Raw genomic sequence first — 17,695 nt, forward strand, 5'->3', positions numbered from 1 at the left:
GTTAGTATACTGTATTGGTCTTTATCTTTCTGGCTTACATCACTCTGTTTAATGGGCTCCAGTTTCATCCATCTCATTAGAACTGATTCAAATGTATTCTTTTTAATGGCTGAATAATATTCCATTGTGTATATGTACCATAGCTTTCTTATCCATTCGTCTGCTGATGGGCATCTAGGTTGCTTCCATGTCCTGGCTATTATAAACAGTGCTGCAATGAACATTGGGGTATACGGAGAGAATGGAATCTTAACCACTGGATGGTAATCCATCCAGTGGAAATTCCAATGGTATTTCCCAATGGAAATGAAAAATTTCCAAATGGAATTCCCATCCAATGGAAATTCCCTAGATGTGTTTCTTAAATGTGAGGCAGGGCACAACTTCTGTAATACCACAAACTGTTGAGGTTCCAGGTATTGTCCATATGAAGTGTATTATACACCCTTATCTCAGGAAAATCTCTGAATTTCTCTGCAAGGTCTCACTACCCTCCTAAAACTCCTATCTTGCAGGATAGAAAAAGTCATTTTCTGTTTTGCAGGATTTTTCTCCAAGCATCCTGGGACACATTCCTAAAATACTCCCTGAAGGACAGTGTTTCCAACAAGCTAACTGAATCCTCCTGGGGGAAGTCCATTTCTACCACCTCCTTATCTATTTTCAGTGCTAGCTCTGTTTATCACCTGTGTAACTAAGAAGAGCCTTTAACCGTGGCGGAATAGAAATGTGACACAGAGTAACTGATGTTGCTGATGGGAGAGGTGGCTCAATGGGACATGAAACCTGCATGAGCAGCTCCCCTCATGACTCCATCTGGGCTTCAGTATAAGTGTACATTTCATCCTCTTGACATCACATCTCCTTGAGCTCCTTCAAATATCATCCCCCTCCACTTTTTCTTTTTAAACTATTGTTAGTATTCTCAATCAACCACTGAACAATTAAGATGGTGTGGAATAGAGGATGAGAGTACAGACTTGATGGTCTTGATGGCTCAGACAGTAAAGAATCTGCCTGCAATGTGGGAGACCCAGGTTTGATCCATGGGTCGGGAAGATCCCATGGAGAAGGGAATGGCTACCCACTCCAGTATTCATGCCTGGAGAATCCCATGGACAGACCACCTGGCGGGTTAGTCTGTGGGGTCACAAAGAGTCAGACACGACTTAGTGACTAAGCATGCATGCACATATATAGTCTGAAGCCAGAGTCTTTAAGTTTCCATCCCAGTTCGGCTATGTGTTAGCCGAGCCACCTTGATAAATCCTCTAACCCCTCTGTAAATCAGTCTGTTCATCTGTAATATGTCCTTCAATAGGTTCTGAAGTTAAATACATGAAAAGCGCTTCCAATAATGCCTGGTACATGGTGAGCACTGCACACACCTGAAGCTCTTTGAGACGATTACTATCATGGCATTAAGTACCCAGAAGGGTGCTTAACCAACACTTACCAATGATGTCCTCTGAGGGGCAGGATTTAGGAAGGGAGGTCGCTGAGGTGAGGATTTTAATTTCTAACTCATGCACCTCTGTATTGTTTTAATTTATTACTTTTTATTAGAAGCAACATAAGGAAAACAATTTTAATGGCATCTGGCTAAGAGAATATAAAACAATCTCTCCAAACCTCCCATTAAAAGCTAAGAAGACACAAACCTTTTTTAAAAAAATCCACCCAAATATTTAAAACTAATGTTACCAATCTAAGGTTTGGAACCTGTATGAACTTTCTGTATCTACCAGACCAACTGAGGCAAAGTGGGGGAGGAAAATGGTATCACTGGCCCATCTGTGCTCCACTTCCCAACAAACAGGTACTCAGAACTTCTCAGCCTTTAGCAATAAAAATTTGAGCTCAGTACCAAGCAGAAAACAGAGTAGCAGTCTCCTCCACTTCACAATGAGCTTCTTTGTTTTGAGCCAAGCAACCAGATGTGGCCATGCTTTCCCCATCAGCTTCTCTTTCTACATTCAGTTTAAAACTACAGCTCCCAGAAAACCCCTCGGTAGGAATGGGGATCTGAAAGAGTTACAGGTATACCTGACGCCAACGCAAGGTCTCTGCCCCACCCACCCTACTTTAATATTCTGGAAAAGTACCCGGAAACTTGTTTGTTTAAGGGGCAAGGGCTCAAGAAACCTCTTCTTTGTGCTGGTCCTGTGTGAACCACTTGAAGACATTAGAAAATAGGAATGAGGAAGGAAAGTTATAAAAGAGCTGGAAGATGACACAGGGCAGTATAAACTCAAGAAACAGGACAGCCAATGCAACCCCAGAATCCCTGCAGGAATGACAGCCTCAGCAACCACACCCCAGTGGGTGGCCCCCCGGGGCCACTAGTCAGAATGTGCAGGGGACAGAGTTTCCTTCCATGATGGCATCTGAAGGAGGATCCAAAGGAAACAGTCACATTATGAACTGCTATTGCTCTTGTGGGAATAATTTACTGCACCTAAGAACCCAGGCTCCCTCCTTACCAGTTTCAGAACCTTCATTAAATGTAATCACCACAGTATTTACTATGCCAACAACATGGAGCCACAGTTACTGTCTTAAAGAAAATGCATCATTAATTGATGCAGTCACTTTGGAAAACAGTCTGGCAGTTATTGAAAGCATTAAACATCAAGCTATCATATGATCCAGCAATGCCACTCCCAAGTATAATCCCAGGAGAACTGAAAACATACATTCATGCCAAAACTTGTACACAAATATTCATAGCAGGATTATCCATGACAGCCAAAAAGTGGAAACAATCCAAATGGCTGTCAATTGAGAATAGATAAAATGTGGTACAGTCATACGATGGATGGCTATCCTGTCATAAAAGGGAATGAAGTACTGATAAGTGCTAAAGCGTGAATAAACCTTGAAAACATCATGCTTAGTGAGAAAACCTAGACACAAAAGGACACATACTGTATAATTCTATTTATATGAAAGTCCAGATTAGACAAATTCAGAGAGGTAGAAAGTAGATTAGTGGTTGGCAGAGGATAGGAAGAGAGGAGAATGGGAATAATTGATAACAAGTATGCAGCAGCATGAGAGTGAGGAAATGTTCTTTCAGGATAAGGAAAAAATGTTCTAGAATTAGGTAGTGGTGATGGATACTGGGAGTGATGCTGGGAATGATTGAGGGCAGCAGGAGAAGGGGACGACAGAGGATGAGATGGTTGGATGGCATCACCGACTCAACGGACATGGGTTTGGGTGGACTCTGGGAGTTGGTGATGGACAGGGAGTGCTGCAGTTCATGGGGTCGCAAAGAGTCAGACACAACTGAGTGACTGAACTGAACTGAACTATGGTTGTGCAACCATCAGAATATACTAAAAACCACTCACCATACTTTAAATGGGTGAATTTTATCTCATGTTTATGATACCTCAATAAAACTGGTGTATACATATAAAAAAAAAAAAAAAGATCTACGCGGGTGATGAGCCGAGCCACCCACCTACACCACCACCACCAAAAGTTAATACAGGGTTTGGGGGAAGTATGGCCAGGGTGACAATTTTTATTTCTATTTCTCTAGCGGTTTTGTTTTGTTTTATTTCAAAATTTCCCTCTCTGATGTGCAGGTATTACTTCACCAACTGAAGCACTGAGACCAGAGAGACTCTGCTGGATGATTCAAATCCAAACTCTTCTGGGTGAAAGAGATAATCTTGGGCAAGTCAATTATTCTATATCTCAGTCTCCTCATGAAAAAGTGGGGGGTAAGATCACTGACCTCGCAGGGTACTTGTGAGTTTAATAAGAGAATGCTGTAAAGGATTTAGATCAGAGCCTGGCATATTAGTAAGTATTCAAGAAATATCAGCTGCCATCATTTTTGTTATTACGAATACAACACAGTAAAATAATACTACTTGTCATTATAGGTAGCACTTACACAGCATTGTTACAGCATTTTACAGAATCTTAAGGTGTTTAGTCCTCATCACTGCCTTGTGAGATGGCATACTCGTATGCCCATTTTACAGATGAGCATTTACTGTGAAGTGGATGAACACTGGACAGTGACGCACATTCTGTACATACATTTTGTGGAAATTTAGGAGCAAGTAAAGAGCATAGAGAGCTGAGGTAATCAAGGAGGACTTCATAAAGTAAGTGACCTTGGAAGAAAAGGAAGGTAGGCCTTGGATAATCTCACAGGGTGGGAAAGTGTGGTGAGGACCTTGAAGGTGAAATGGAAGCTGCCAAGAAGTGGAAAAGATCAACATTTATTTATTGTGAGGAACAAATAGTTTCACTGTTATGTTATATTCTGCCCCTCGGAAATAACTACTAATTAGGAAAATTTTTAAATATTTAATCATCATATTCTAAAGGGATAAAACATTTTCTTTCCCTCAGTCTTTGACCTTCTTACGTATACATATAAGAAACAGTTGCTAGTTAGAAAAATTAGTAAATAATGGTTTTCTTTCTTCTTTCTAAAATAAACCTTAGTGTTTTAATTCCATTTGCCTCCAAGTTACTACACCTTGGAGATTTTTTTTCCACATGGATCTACCGCACCCTTTGTTACAACTGCATAGTACTCCACAATAGGAATATTCTGTGACTCATTTCTCCATTCTCCTACTGATCAGTTTTCCACTATTACAAGCCCTGTTTGTAAATACAGTACTGTTGTTTGTGATCCTGTAGTAGTATCTTTGTTCGAGCCTTTTCTTGGATTGTTTCCTTTTGTTTTTGTTTGTTCTTTCATTCTTAGATTGTTTTGAGTGCTACTCTGAGGTATCAATTGGAGTATGAACCGGCAACCGTCTTCAGTATTCCTAACTAAAAAGATTCCAAGGACAGAGGAGCCTGGCAGGCTACAGTCCCTGAGGTTGTAAAGAGTCGGACTCGACTGATTGCAAGCATGATGCCACGACTGAGATATCAACAGATAACAGGAAGCGGAAATGCTGGGTCATAGATCCAATTTTTAAAACGCGAATCAAGCAGGAGGCAAATGGAAATTTTCTGTACCTTCGTTTCAATTTTGTTGTGAATGTAAAACAGCTCTTTAAAAAAGAAACAAGCAGTCCTTAAATCAAATCAGAGATTGGGCCGGCTCGCACCCCCACTCCGCTTGCATACCAGGAACCCAGACCTGGAGCCGGGGGATCGAGGAGTTCGAATCCGTTAGGCTGCTCAGGTCGAGACCGCGCCGGGCTTAGCCCTCCGAACAAACGCTTGAGGTGCGAGGACACCGTGACCTACTACCCTCCCTGCACGCGCTCTGGCCCCGCCTCCCGGCCCCTTTCATTGAGAAACGCCTTAGCGATCACGTGAAAGAGGCATGCCGGCTGCGTGACGTCACGCAGCGCGGGCCAATGGTAGCTTCTGTTTATGTCGGGGGCGGGGGGGTGGTCGGAATATTCATCCCCATTTCGCCGCCGCCGCGCTGCCCTCTAGCGCGGGTGATGAGCGCCGAGCCAGAGCGGGAGGCGGCCCGGCTGCAGCGCTAAGGGGAGGGCCGCGCCGGCTCCTTCTGCAGCCGCGTCTCCGTCAGCTCCCCTCGCCGTCACTGGGGCGCCGTGCTGCTCCAGGCCGGGGCGGAAGCTGCGGCCTTCGCGGGCGGTCGGATCCGCGTCCCGCCTCAGCGCCCGGAGGACATGCGGGAGAGAGAATGAGCCAGAGGGACACGCTGGTACATCTGTTTGCTGGAGGGTACGTTGCAGCGGGGGCTTGCGGACGGTGGTTGAGGGCTGAGGCCGAGGGCCGTGGCCTGAGACGCGGGCTAGAAGGGTGAGGGGGATGCGGCCCGGAAGCGCAGGGGTGAGGGGACTGGAGCTGGGAGCCGAAGAAGCCCAGAGGGCTGAGGCCCAGGCAGGCAGGGTGGGAGGGTGAAGCCGGCTGGACGTCAGGCTTTGGGCCCGCGGAGCCGGAGCAAGGCCTGGGGAGTGGCCGGCGGCGCTGGGGTCCACGTAGGCCCACGTAGGCCGCGTCGGGGATGCGCGGCCGCGGGAGGACAGTAGCTGCAGGCCTCACGTAGGTTGCCCGGTCTGGTCGGGGGCGGCAAGTGCGGAGGCCGAGGACAAAATGGGCGCCGCACCTCCTCCTTCCCTCCCTGGCGCGCGGGCTGCGGCAGGGCCTCACGTAGCTCACGCCCCTCCTCGAACCTCGCGCGGCTGATTTCCGGGCGCTAGTCGGTCCCGGTCAGTCGTCCTGGAGCTTCCGGCTCCAGCGGGAAGGCTTTGGGGTTCGGTTGCTCGCAGTAGCTGTCTGTTTCTAGCTCAGAAGATTTCCTTCCTGAGCTTTTCCAGGTTGCGAGGTGCTGTCTCAAAGCGACAGTGCGTACGGGGTCAGATTCTTTAACTGAAAATCAACCCTCTTGCACATCCGCTGCTTTTCGTCCGCTTAAAGAAGAAAAGTGGGGGTAGGGGAGAGGTCAGAAGCTTTGACAATAGTTACTGTTTGTACAAGGTTAAGACTGAAAGTCTTAATTCCCTGTTTGCCAGCCTGAGTGCTACAGATCTTTTGTTCAGCCAGTTTAGTCTCCTTTTTTAGGTTGTTCTTTCCAAATTTGGAGAGGCATAGCAATTTTAAATTTAGAAGCTACTACTTTTTTGCAGGGTCATAAAGAGTCTTATCAAAAATGGATAAGACGAATTATGCTGAGGTTCTTTTCTGCCTTTGTGACCATATAAAGTCGCATCCCCTCAAAGCATGCAGTTTATTTCTAAATCAGCTACTTTAAGAATATTAAACTAATACTTACGCGGTTCTGTTCACAGTGGCTTCATTGGAGTTAGACGTGTGGACTCTATTGCCAGTGATGACCATGCTTTCCTTAGGTTGGCACATTGACTCAACAAACACTGTACACCACTTGTGGACCAGGCACTGTTCTGACATTAAAGTACTTTTCATGTAGTTTGTGAGACTCCGTTTTGGTAGGGTTTGCTTTCTGTATTAACTGTTTAGCAATAATCTTGACAAATTAAATCATTTTTAAACCGATAAGCCGTGTAGGTATTCTTGTAAAGATGTCTTGTTGTGCAAATAATTGGGTTCCCTTCTGTAATTAGATCATAAGGTAATTCTTGAAAGTTAGACACACATCTACTTCTGGCCACTATTTTAATCTGAGTGAAAAATGGGCAAACTCTTTGATCTCAGTTGCTTCATCTCTAAAATGAGAACGTTGAGACGGTTTCTAAGGCCCTGTTCTAGGTCCTAAAATTTTTATTGCTCTACATACTGTCGAGTTTTGTTTAAAATGTGCTCAGTCACATCCGACTCTTTGTGAACCTATGGACTGCAGCCCACCAGGCTCCTCTGTCCATGGGATTTTCCAGGCGAGAATGCTGGAGTGGGTTACCATTTCTTCCTCGAGGGGATCTTCCCCACCCAGGGATTGACCCCTCATCTCCTGCCTTGTCAGGCAGATTCTTAACCAGGGAGTCGCCTGGGAAGCCTTGTTAAAAATAGGGCATATTTATTTGCAATGTTAGCTTGATTGCACTAATTTCCCAGTTTGGGAGCCCCTCTACCCCTCCATGCTCCACTATTTTGGCCTTGAGAATTCCATGGTCTGTATCGTCCATGGGAATCACAAAGAGTCGGACACCACTAAGTAACTTTGACTTTTCACTAGCCCCCAAAAGAGAACTTAGTGTGTGCAGGTTATTTAGAGTTTTAAATGAAGTACTTGTTTATAGGACCTGACATAAGATAGATGCTCAGCCTCATAAATTCTTCCTTTGCATCCTGTCTCCATTATATGTTTATATGTAGTTGCATAAGTTATTTCAGTAAAATTTGGCTTATCTTTCTTAGAGAAACATTAGAGCTAGGAAGGATGGTAAAGGTCACCTGGCTTAGCTCCTTCAAAATATGGGTAAATACCAAGGTATAAAAAATGTATTTACCCAAAAAAAAAAAATGTATTTACCCAACATCAAACAACTTTTAATACATGCTGAGTGAGAGGTAAATAATCTCTTAGGAACCTTCCAGCTCTGTCTTAAATGAAATCAGTGCTGTGGAATGTTCTGAAAATCTGTATCCTAAGCATTGTGGAAATGCAAATTGACTTGTGGGTAACTTTGTTCTTGGTTGAAGATGTCTGAGTGGTTCACCTGGTAAATAATCTGCCTGCTATTGCAGGAAACATGTTCCATCCCAGGGTCAGGAAGATCCCCTGGACAAGGAAATGGCAACCTTCTCCAGTATTCTCACCTGGAGAATCCCATGAACAGAGGAGCCTAGTGGTCTACAGTCCCTAGGGTGGCAAAGAGTTGGACACAACTGAGCATGCACACAGACAGTATATCTCAAGTTGTGTATTTAGGCAATCATTTCTTGGACCTTCTTTATAGAAAACTAGATTTCATTTTTTTTATCATGATAGAATTATGTAAATTAAAAGTTAGGGAAACTTATTTTTTACTTTAATAATAACCAGGTAGAGAAAAGTAATTCTTTTTATTAGCTGTTGTGCAAGAACCAAAAACCTTTCACAGTCACATTTAATCATTAGACAAAAATAATTTTAAGATAGAACCTTGGAATTGTTTTCGTGATGATTATAAGCGTATGTATTCAAATATGTGTTTGCATCTCAGATTTTTAGGAGCCTTGTAGTGCTATTATTAAATCAGGAAATTTTGGAACATTCTAGCACTGGACCTTGGGTCTGAGTGACAGCCTCACATGTGTAACTCATGCTTCCTTTAACACACCCTTTGGTCCCATTAAGTTTTTGTCAGGGTTAATATTCAGAGTAAGGTCATCGGTTAGGCTGTATTAACAGAGGCCACTCATGACAGCCTGCAAAAAGGATGTATGTACAATTTTATTTTAGCTATACTTTTAATAACAGTGTTTGTGTATGAAGGTTTAAGCAGTATGTTTTACATTCTTTGATAGATCTACATTGTTTACTTGTGTGTCAATTGCATATGTTCACCAAGAAGCAGTTTGGGGTTTTTTTCTATTTGAGACAGATTGCCTCAAATGGGAGGAATAAATCTCCAACTTAGGTGGATGAATTTTTTTCCTATGTAGCTCCTGTGACAGTGAGAGCTTAAAACATACAGTGGGAAATCTCAGGTTATCTAAGATTGTTTATATTTATATCCTGGAATTAACCCAGTCATTTATTAAACCGTTTATTTTTCATTTATTCAGTAAGAATCTCCAGTGGGTGTCAGATATCTTGATTCTGCAGAAATTTTGTCATAATATGTTAAATGACTTCACCTGTTTCCTTGTAAGATCTGGGCAGAAGTAGAATACTTAAACGTATAATTAATGTGGTTTATATACAGTTTACTTTGTCTACATTTTTGCTTAGCCTTATTTTCATGATTTTTGCAACTTTTTCTCCTTAAAAATACATTCTTTAATTCTGCCTGATAGATTGTAAGACTAAGGTAAGTTGCTTATCCTGATGTAGAATATTCTCGAAGAAAGTTATGTTCCTCTAAGGAGATTATTGTGGTATAGCATTGTGAGTCAGGAACCCCTGGGAGTTCCCAAGAACTTTTGGTGGTCTGAGATGTTAAAGCTCTTCTCATAAAAAAATTAACACATTATTGCCTTTTCACTGTTGACGTTTGGACCACTGGTGCAAAAGCAGTGATGCCTTAGCATGCATCAAGGCAGCATCCCCAGACTCTGTCGGTAGTCACTAGCACTTGCCCTTTAAAAACACAGGTTCACTTAAGAATGTTTTTGAAACAGTAAAAATTAGTTTTAAATCTTGACGCTTGTGTATACAACATTTTATATTCTGCGTGAGAAAATGGGAAACATGAATAAAGTACTTCTGCAATTGTTGCAGCCTCAAACTGAACTAGCCTCTTTTTTCATGAGAACCACTCGACTGTGACTATTCAGACTTGAATATTTGGCAAATACTTTCTCAAAAAAAATGAAAGACGTGGGCCTGTTGCTTCGAGGAAAACCACTGGTAGCATTTGTTGCCATGTGATAAAATCTGAGTTTTGAAGCACTAATTGGAACTTTTGAAATCTTGAATAGACAGGGAATGTAATTTTTAAGATATTGTATAATAAAATGTATCAGCATTTGAAAGACCTGCATAATCTAGTGAACCAGTATTTTTCAAATGACCAGTGCATGATGTTATAGAATAATACATAGGTAAAGGAGTCAGAACATAAAGCAATGGATTTTAATGTAACAAAGTGAAAGTTTATTTGTATAGTCCAGATTCCATATTGCAGCTAATTTCCAGAGCCTACCACATGTCCAGTTTTAATGTAACATTGGAAAATGCCCACAAGTATCTGAAAAGGGGGGGGTTGAATTGTTATGCTAAGTAAATTATATCATTAGTTAAAAGGTTTCAGTGCCATGGTTGAGGAACAATGGAGCAGGATAAAAGGGAATCGTGGGGGTGGGGGACACTGTAGTTTCAAGTAGCAGAGTCTTGGTGGAGTCCTAACTGAGAAGGTGCTTTTGAATAAAGACCTGGAGGAGAGAGCGTTAACTATTTAGGTAGACCAGGCAGTGAAAAGGCCCTTGGGTAAGTATAGTCAGAGTAATAGAGCCTTATTAGGCCATTTGGCTTTTTTCCTGAAATGGGAAGAGTCACTGCAGGAGTTTTCAAGGCTAACTCTGGTCGCCGTGCATAGAATACACTGTACATAGGGCAAGGCCAGAGGTGAGGAAATGATTCAGCTATTGAAATAATCAAAATGAGAGGCAACAGTTCTTCAGAGAAGATTGTAATGTATGTGACATGTGAAGAAAAATTAGTGACTGCAAGATTTTTAGTTCGGGCACCTGAAGGAGGAAGAAATTATTGTTAATTAAAATGGGCGAGATTGCAGATGGAATAGGGCTGGGGTGGAGGAAGATAAGTATGTAGTTCCATTTAAGACGTAAGTTTGAACAGGATGCATGTATTAGGCGAGCCCAGAAAGGAGGTCTGGACTAGAAACAAACATTTAGTCATTAATGGTATATAGATGGTAACATGAGCTTACATGATGTCACTAAGGGAGTAAACATAGGGCAAAAGAGAGGACCTCTAGAAATTTCAGCAAAACAGATCAGAACAAGAGGAACCAACAAAGTAGACCACAAAAATGTGTTCTGAAAGTCAAATGAAGAAACAAATGCATACAGTATTAGGAGAGTGGCTGATTAGTTGTCCTATGTCATTGTCTGTTAAGATGAGATCTGAGAGTTCTTAATCATTGAATTTAACAGTTGTGGAGACCTTTGGTTACTGTGATTAGCGGTTTTCAAGGCTTAGCTGGGAGTGGAAATCTGATGGAAGTGGGAGAGAAATTAGACAGTAAATGGAATTTTGAGATTTGTTGCTGGGGGCGGGCAAAGAAACAAAGCAATAATTGGGGGAGGGAGTTGTTATTTTTACTAAACCTATCTCATACCCTTAGTATATTCTGCTTCTGTAGTGAATTTTAATCCTGATATTTTTGTTTTTCCATGTTTATTTTAGTTGTTGGTCAACGTCTTTTTTTTCAATATAATTAGTGCTTTGATTTTGCTTTAGCATTTTGGAAAAGCCTAGCTTGTTAATTTTTTTCTGCATGAGAAGCACTACAGATACCCACCCCCACCAAGTACCATTACTCTCAACCACATCTCACATCTGTCTGACTTTTCATAAGTTATTCTTTCAAGTATATAGAATATGTCTTTCATTCTTCAAGAATTTGTATCTTGCTCAAACATTAAAACTTCAGAGTAAGTACCTCTACAAATATATTATCAGAGAAAACAATTTTCAGTAAGACTTCCTAAACATGGTTTTTATCGAATTTCAAAGACGGGCTACATTTTTGTGATTGCAAAATTCTGACATTTTAATGAGTCTTTTTCTTAGAGGTATTTCTTAATTTGACTAATGTCCTAATTAGGAAATTATAGGGAGTGTTACCTGCAGCAGAGAGATAACAGAATATTTTAGCCTATTCACTTTGCAAAGCTAAACACTGCTATTGTTTGACAAAATAGGTTTGCTTGGTGTTAACAAATATATTTCTAAAGTACCTATTATATATATGTACATACATATAAATATATGTGTGTGTGTACACCTCAATATTGTGGACCCAAGCAGAATAGACTGTCCATTTATGAATTACCTTGCCTAGTAAAAACAAGTGTCCTGATCCATACATGCTCAAAAGGTCAGAATCAGAGATATATGTGTAACAACCACAGTCTTAAATCCCATTGCTTTTTCATGATCCATCCTTCCCTTGGGCCTTCCCTGGTGGCTCAGACAGTAAAGAATCTGCCTGCAGTACAAGAGACCTGGGTTCAATCCCTGGGTTGAAAAGATCCCCTAGAGAAGGGAATGGCAACCCACTCCAATATTCTTGCCTGGAGAATTCCATGGACAGAGGAGCCTGGTAGGCTACAGTCCTTGAAAGAGTCGGACAGGATTGAGGGACTAACACTTTCACTTTTCATCCTTTCCTAAGGAGAAACCTGGGGCACCAGTTAGATTCTTCCACAGATATGTCTAGTAAAAGTTTCTAAACCCAGAGAAACTGAATCTAGTGGTTCAGGCCCTTGAGGCTGTCCTGATGGTGGCGTTCTGCATATGCACTGACCCTAGGGATTTATGACTCTTGGCATCGTGGCTGAAACTGATATGCTTGTTACTCATGTTAGTGAATAATTTCTTTTTCCCTTTCCCTATCTTCCCCCAACCTCTCAAGTTTCTGATTCCTGTGTTGCTGTAACTTGGGTGTAGGAGAGTACTTTAGGGCCCTCAGAGGCCTCTCTCTTTCTTAAAGACCTGTTTTCCCAGATTTTTTTGTGTTTTGTTTTTTAACCAGTTTCTTGGTTACATTGTGCCTAGCTTCAAGGGGAAAAAAATTCCATTCTAAGCAGCTTTTAGTCTCTGCTTTACTCTCAAGGGATCTGTAGGCCCTTGAGTAGTTAGAACCTCTGACATGTCAAATTTTTTTATCTTGATTATATACTATAAACAAGAAGAAGCAACATTGGAAAGTTCTGAGACATTTACACTCCCAAATTACCATAGGCTAAAAATGTGTCTACAATCCAGTGAATTCCTGGGGAGACTTGATTTACTTATTGTATAATTTCTCAAACATCATGAAAATAGAATAGTTTTAAACGTCTTGTAAAGATGTTTGTTGATGACCATGTTAAACAGTGTTTAGATATTCTGTAAAATCAATTCATAGTTACATGGTAAGCTCTCACCAAGCAGCCTTGGCTTCATATCTTTAAAAGGTGTGACATATGCCTTTGAAACTTTAAAATGTGCATTGATCCAAGTATTCATAGTTCTACTAAGAGAATGTAGTTGAAGCTTTTTAACCTGGATATAACAAAGGTATAACAAACAAATTTACATTACATTTAAGTTTTACTTGATTAGAAACCACCCTTGCTAGATTTTTGATGTTGCAGAATATGCTCTTGTGCTGTCAAAGTTGGCTATTCTCTCTTTGGAATTGTTTGCTAATCAAACCTTTTAAAGCAAATGTTTGAGACACTTTGAATTGTAACTTTTAACAGTAAAGCATCCAACTTAGTACTTTTATTAGTAGCAAATTACATTGGTGACACCTTGCAATCTTAACTCAATGGCCACATCACTGAATCACCGGGACTCGGGACCACTTAGAAGGTTAGTGCAATGAGGCTCTGCTTTAAGGCCCTGCAGTGGAGATGGTCAGGGGAAATATGAAAGGAAGTTTAAAATGTAGAGCATGTGAGACGTGAAGATAGTCAGTTATCAGAAAGCCTCTTTGTCCCTTTATCTCCCTTTGAACTGATGCTTGTCCTCCAAAACCACAGGAGCATGCTTGGTGTGTTAAATTAGAGCAGAGGTCAGTGTGGTCGGAGCAGAGGGAGAAGGGAAATAGATGAGATTGTGTGAGGTTTTATAGACCGTTGTGAGGACTTTGGCTTTTAGTCTGAATGACATAGGCAGTCTTTGAAAAGACTTGATCTGACTTAAGATTTCAATGCAGTCACTTTATCGAGTATACATGGGAGGGAGTGGGGCAAGGGTAGAAGCAGAGAGACACTAATTAGGTTGCTCCAGTAACCTCAATACAATATTGTGGCTTAGACCAGGGTGGAAATGGTGAGAGGTAGGTCACAATTCAAAATTTATTGTGGAGTTCTGAGTCAAAGACATTTGCACAAACACACCATTTTTCATGGAGTCCATTGAGTCCCAGAAATGTCAACCACATTCTCCAGGTAAAAACCCTTGCTGTTTTTAAAGGACATTTACTGCTAAAATTTTGATTAAAAAGTTATTTGAAAATAAAGATGTATGCATGAGGCTTTTAAAAAAGCTGCTGAAAGATCACGAAAACCATTTCCCTGCTGCCTTACCCCATGTCTCCTTCCCAGTGGGAACTTATTTTATCTGTTTAATCATTAGGTTTAGAATTCTAGAATAACTTATCTTCTGCAGTTGTTGAGAAATCTGATGTTATTATGGCCTCTTAACGTATGTGATCTTTTGTTCTTTCTAGAAGTCTCTGCTTCTGTCCTTGCCCCACTACCTCCAATGTATACTCAGTGTTCTGAGGGATTGCAGTATTGTAACTTGACGTGAGTTTCTTGGCTCCATTGTACCTGTTAAACCTGAACTCAGAGTTTGAGTTCATGTTCTTCAGAGAATTAGGCTTCTGCCCTGGAATACAGTTTTACCCACTGTAGGTGGGGGAGGGAGAGACTACAACCTGAGTATCCCACTTTGCTTCATTACCTGTCAGTGTTCAATTCTTTGCCTGTCTCCATCTTGAGTACTTGGTGCTCTTGGTCTCTAGACCTCTAAGGGGGCTCAGCAGGGCAAAACTGTTACTCCTCTTTGGTATTTCCTTCTGCAAGCCTTTCTTCCTCTTTGCCTAGACAGTTAATCCTTCCCATTTGCTTCACTGCTTGAAACCTTTCTCCTCTCTTTGTCCCTGTGGCGTTTTCCTTTAGACAGTGGAGAGGAGCTAAATCTAATGTAGTTATTCCTGTTTTCACAAAATAGGGATTTTAAATGTTTATCAACAGCAATAGTTTTGTTCTCTACATCGATTAATGATGATTTCAGTGTACAAAATAATTACTTTAAAATAACTTAAAGCAGCATGAGAAACACTGGAGTATTACTCTTGTACTGCATACCTATTGAATTTTATAACGTGAAACTCCTTCAGGACAGTATAAGTGTTTGTGTGTATAACCCTTACACTTAGCCCAGCTCTTAGTACAGTTTAGATCTTCATATATTTTATTTATTGAGGTGTTTTTTTTTTTTTTAAGGAATCATACTGTATATGTCTAGTTTGATCTGGCCCATTTGTAATAGTTCTGTTAAAAAAAATTTAGTTGCTATTATCAGTAATTGACACTGACAACTTTTTTTTTTATTTATGTAACTTTATTGGTAAAAAAAAATCAGTTCCTAGCAGAACATTAGTTGATCACTCATCCATTGATCCATTGCATCATTTATTCAGTGCTTTATTAAACTGTATTGGAAGGTAGATTAATCTACTAATATCTCCAAGCCTCCTAACAACGTAAATGAAGGTTACAAAATGTTTGAAACCCTATTTTGGAAGAGTCGGACATGACTGAGCAACCCACACCTTCACTTCACTTTTCTTTGGAGCACAAAAGGCTGTTTGACTTCCAATTTCCATTCTCTGTAGAAGAACAGGTCATTCCTTTGTTGACATACATAAAATCACATCACATTTTCTGTTCTACTGATGCTATAAATTCAATACTAGTTTTCCAGCCACATCAGTTATGAACATAAAGTATATTATGTAGCCTCAAATCTTTTTAACCATGGAAGGCTTAAACAAGAATGGATGCTCTTAGAATAGTGCTGCTTCCTTTGATGTGACAACTCAGCATCCATCTCCCTCCCTCTGAGATGATTCCCCAGCATGTTAGAGCAGTGAGAAACCATTTTACTCGCATCACCAAGGCAGAGTGGAGACACTGGCCAGCAAGCCTTGTGAGGCATAGATGCTGTTTTTACCTGTTAGGTTGGTTGGTGGTTTCCTTTGTGTAATGTGTGTGTCTCTCAGAACCAGGAATGATTGAGTATAGGTAGTCATTCCTATGTGCTAACTTTACTTTTTGTTTCTATAGAAGGAGTTTATGTTCACTGTGAAAAAACCGAAAACATATTCTTTTTCTTTTTTTGAAAACATATTCTTTACAGAATATAAAATCTGCATGTTTATTACATGCTCTTGGCCTGTTGGATTTTATGTAACTAAGCCTCCAAAGTAAATATATTAAACAGCTTTTTAAAAGCTAGGCAAATGCAGATTAGAAACAAGTATGATTTACTGTAAATAAATCACTGTTACAGTCTGAATACAGCATGGTCTACCACATAGGCTCTCTTGAGTTTACTGTGATGATCATCCCTTATTACATAATCTCAGCCATTGACATAGATAAACTGGCTTCTGTTTAGGGTACTCCTTGGGCCTTATATATAATTAGGTCTTTCATTGTATTTCGTAGCTGAAAAAATCAGTTTATTATTCACTGAGTACAGAAGTCTCTTGGATTACTTACTTTTGTTTCAAATCTTCCATAGCCTCTACTATACTTTTATAGCCTCTGCTATTTTTGAAAATATAATTATGGTTTTGATATTTTTTGTGGGATTAAATTTTTTAATTTTCTACTTAAAGCCATAAGTGGAGTTTTTGAGAAATTAATTGTTTGGTTTCCCAGTACTTACAAAGGTTTGCTTATACTATGCTTACTATACTGTAATCTATTAAGTGTGCAATAACATTATGTCTTTTTAAAAACCACAACAGTGTATACACCTTTATGTAAAAATACAGATGACCCATGAACAACACAGGTTTGAACTGCACAGGTTCACTTACAGATGAGATTTTTTTCAGTAAATGTATACTACAGTTCTACACAACCTGTGGTTGGTTGAATCCACAAATGTGGACCCACAGGTATAATTTTACATGGATTTTTGACTGCAGAGTTTTGGCATCCCTAACCCCGAGTTACTCAAGGGTCAAGATGTGGTTGATTGCTGGGGTTTCCCTGGTGGTCCAGTGGTTAGAACTCCATGCTTCCACTGAAGGAGTCTCGAGTGCCATCCCTGATCAGGGAACTAAGATCCCGCAAGCTGCAAGGCACAGGCAATTAAAAAAACAAAATTAAAAAAAAAAAAGACAAATGGACTTGATTGGTATTTAATTTTAAAAAGTAATTTAGTTGCTTAGTTGTGTCTGACTCTTTCATGACCCTATGGATTGTAGCCCACCAGGCTTCTCTGTCCATGAGATTTTCCAGGCAAGAATACTGGAGTGGGTCGCCATTTCCTTTTCCAGGGGGTCTTCCCTACTCAGTGTTCAAACCTGTGTCTCCTGCATTGGCAGACAGGTTCTTTACCACTGAGCCAATGGGAAACCGCCTCCCCAAAAAGTGCTGACCATCATCTAACAACATAGAGTTGCCACAAACTTTCAATTTATAAAAAACTCAATACCTGTGAAGCATGATATAATGAGGTATGCCTATACTGTAATCAAAACATAGGACATTTCTATTACCCCAAGAATTCCTCCTTGCCCCTCACAGTCGATTCTTCCCACCGCCACTGCCTTTTGATAACTGCTGATCTTATTTTGGTTCTAGTTTTGCCTTTTCCAGTATGTCATAAAATGAAGGCCTTTTGTGCCAG

At 40.6% G+C, this 17,695-nt stretch overlaps 1 protein-coding gene across 1 annotated transcript in view; it reads left to right on the forward strand.

Annotated features, from left to right (window-relative positions):
* The first annotated feature begins 5,392 nt into the window (after nucleotides 1–5,392).
* The window catches only part of SLC25A36 (solute carrier family 25 member 36), a 38,873-nt gene continuing 26,570 nt past the window's right edge, over nucleotides 5,393–17,695 (forward strand). The window contains exon 1 of the mRNA XM_043873902.1: nucleotides 5,393–5,685. Coding sequence (XP_043729837.1) covers nucleotides 5,645–5,685 — 41 coding nt within the window. The 5' untranslated portion in view covers nucleotides 5,393–5,644. The remainder of the gene's footprint in view (nucleotides 5,686–17,695) is intronic.

This window comes from Cervus elaphus, chromosome 19, assembly GCF_910594005.1.
Source record: "Cervus elaphus chromosome 19, mCerEla1.1, whole genome shotgun sequence".
Taxonomy (NCBI): Eukaryota; Metazoa; Chordata; class Mammalia; order Artiodactyla; family Cervidae; genus Cervus; species Cervus elaphus.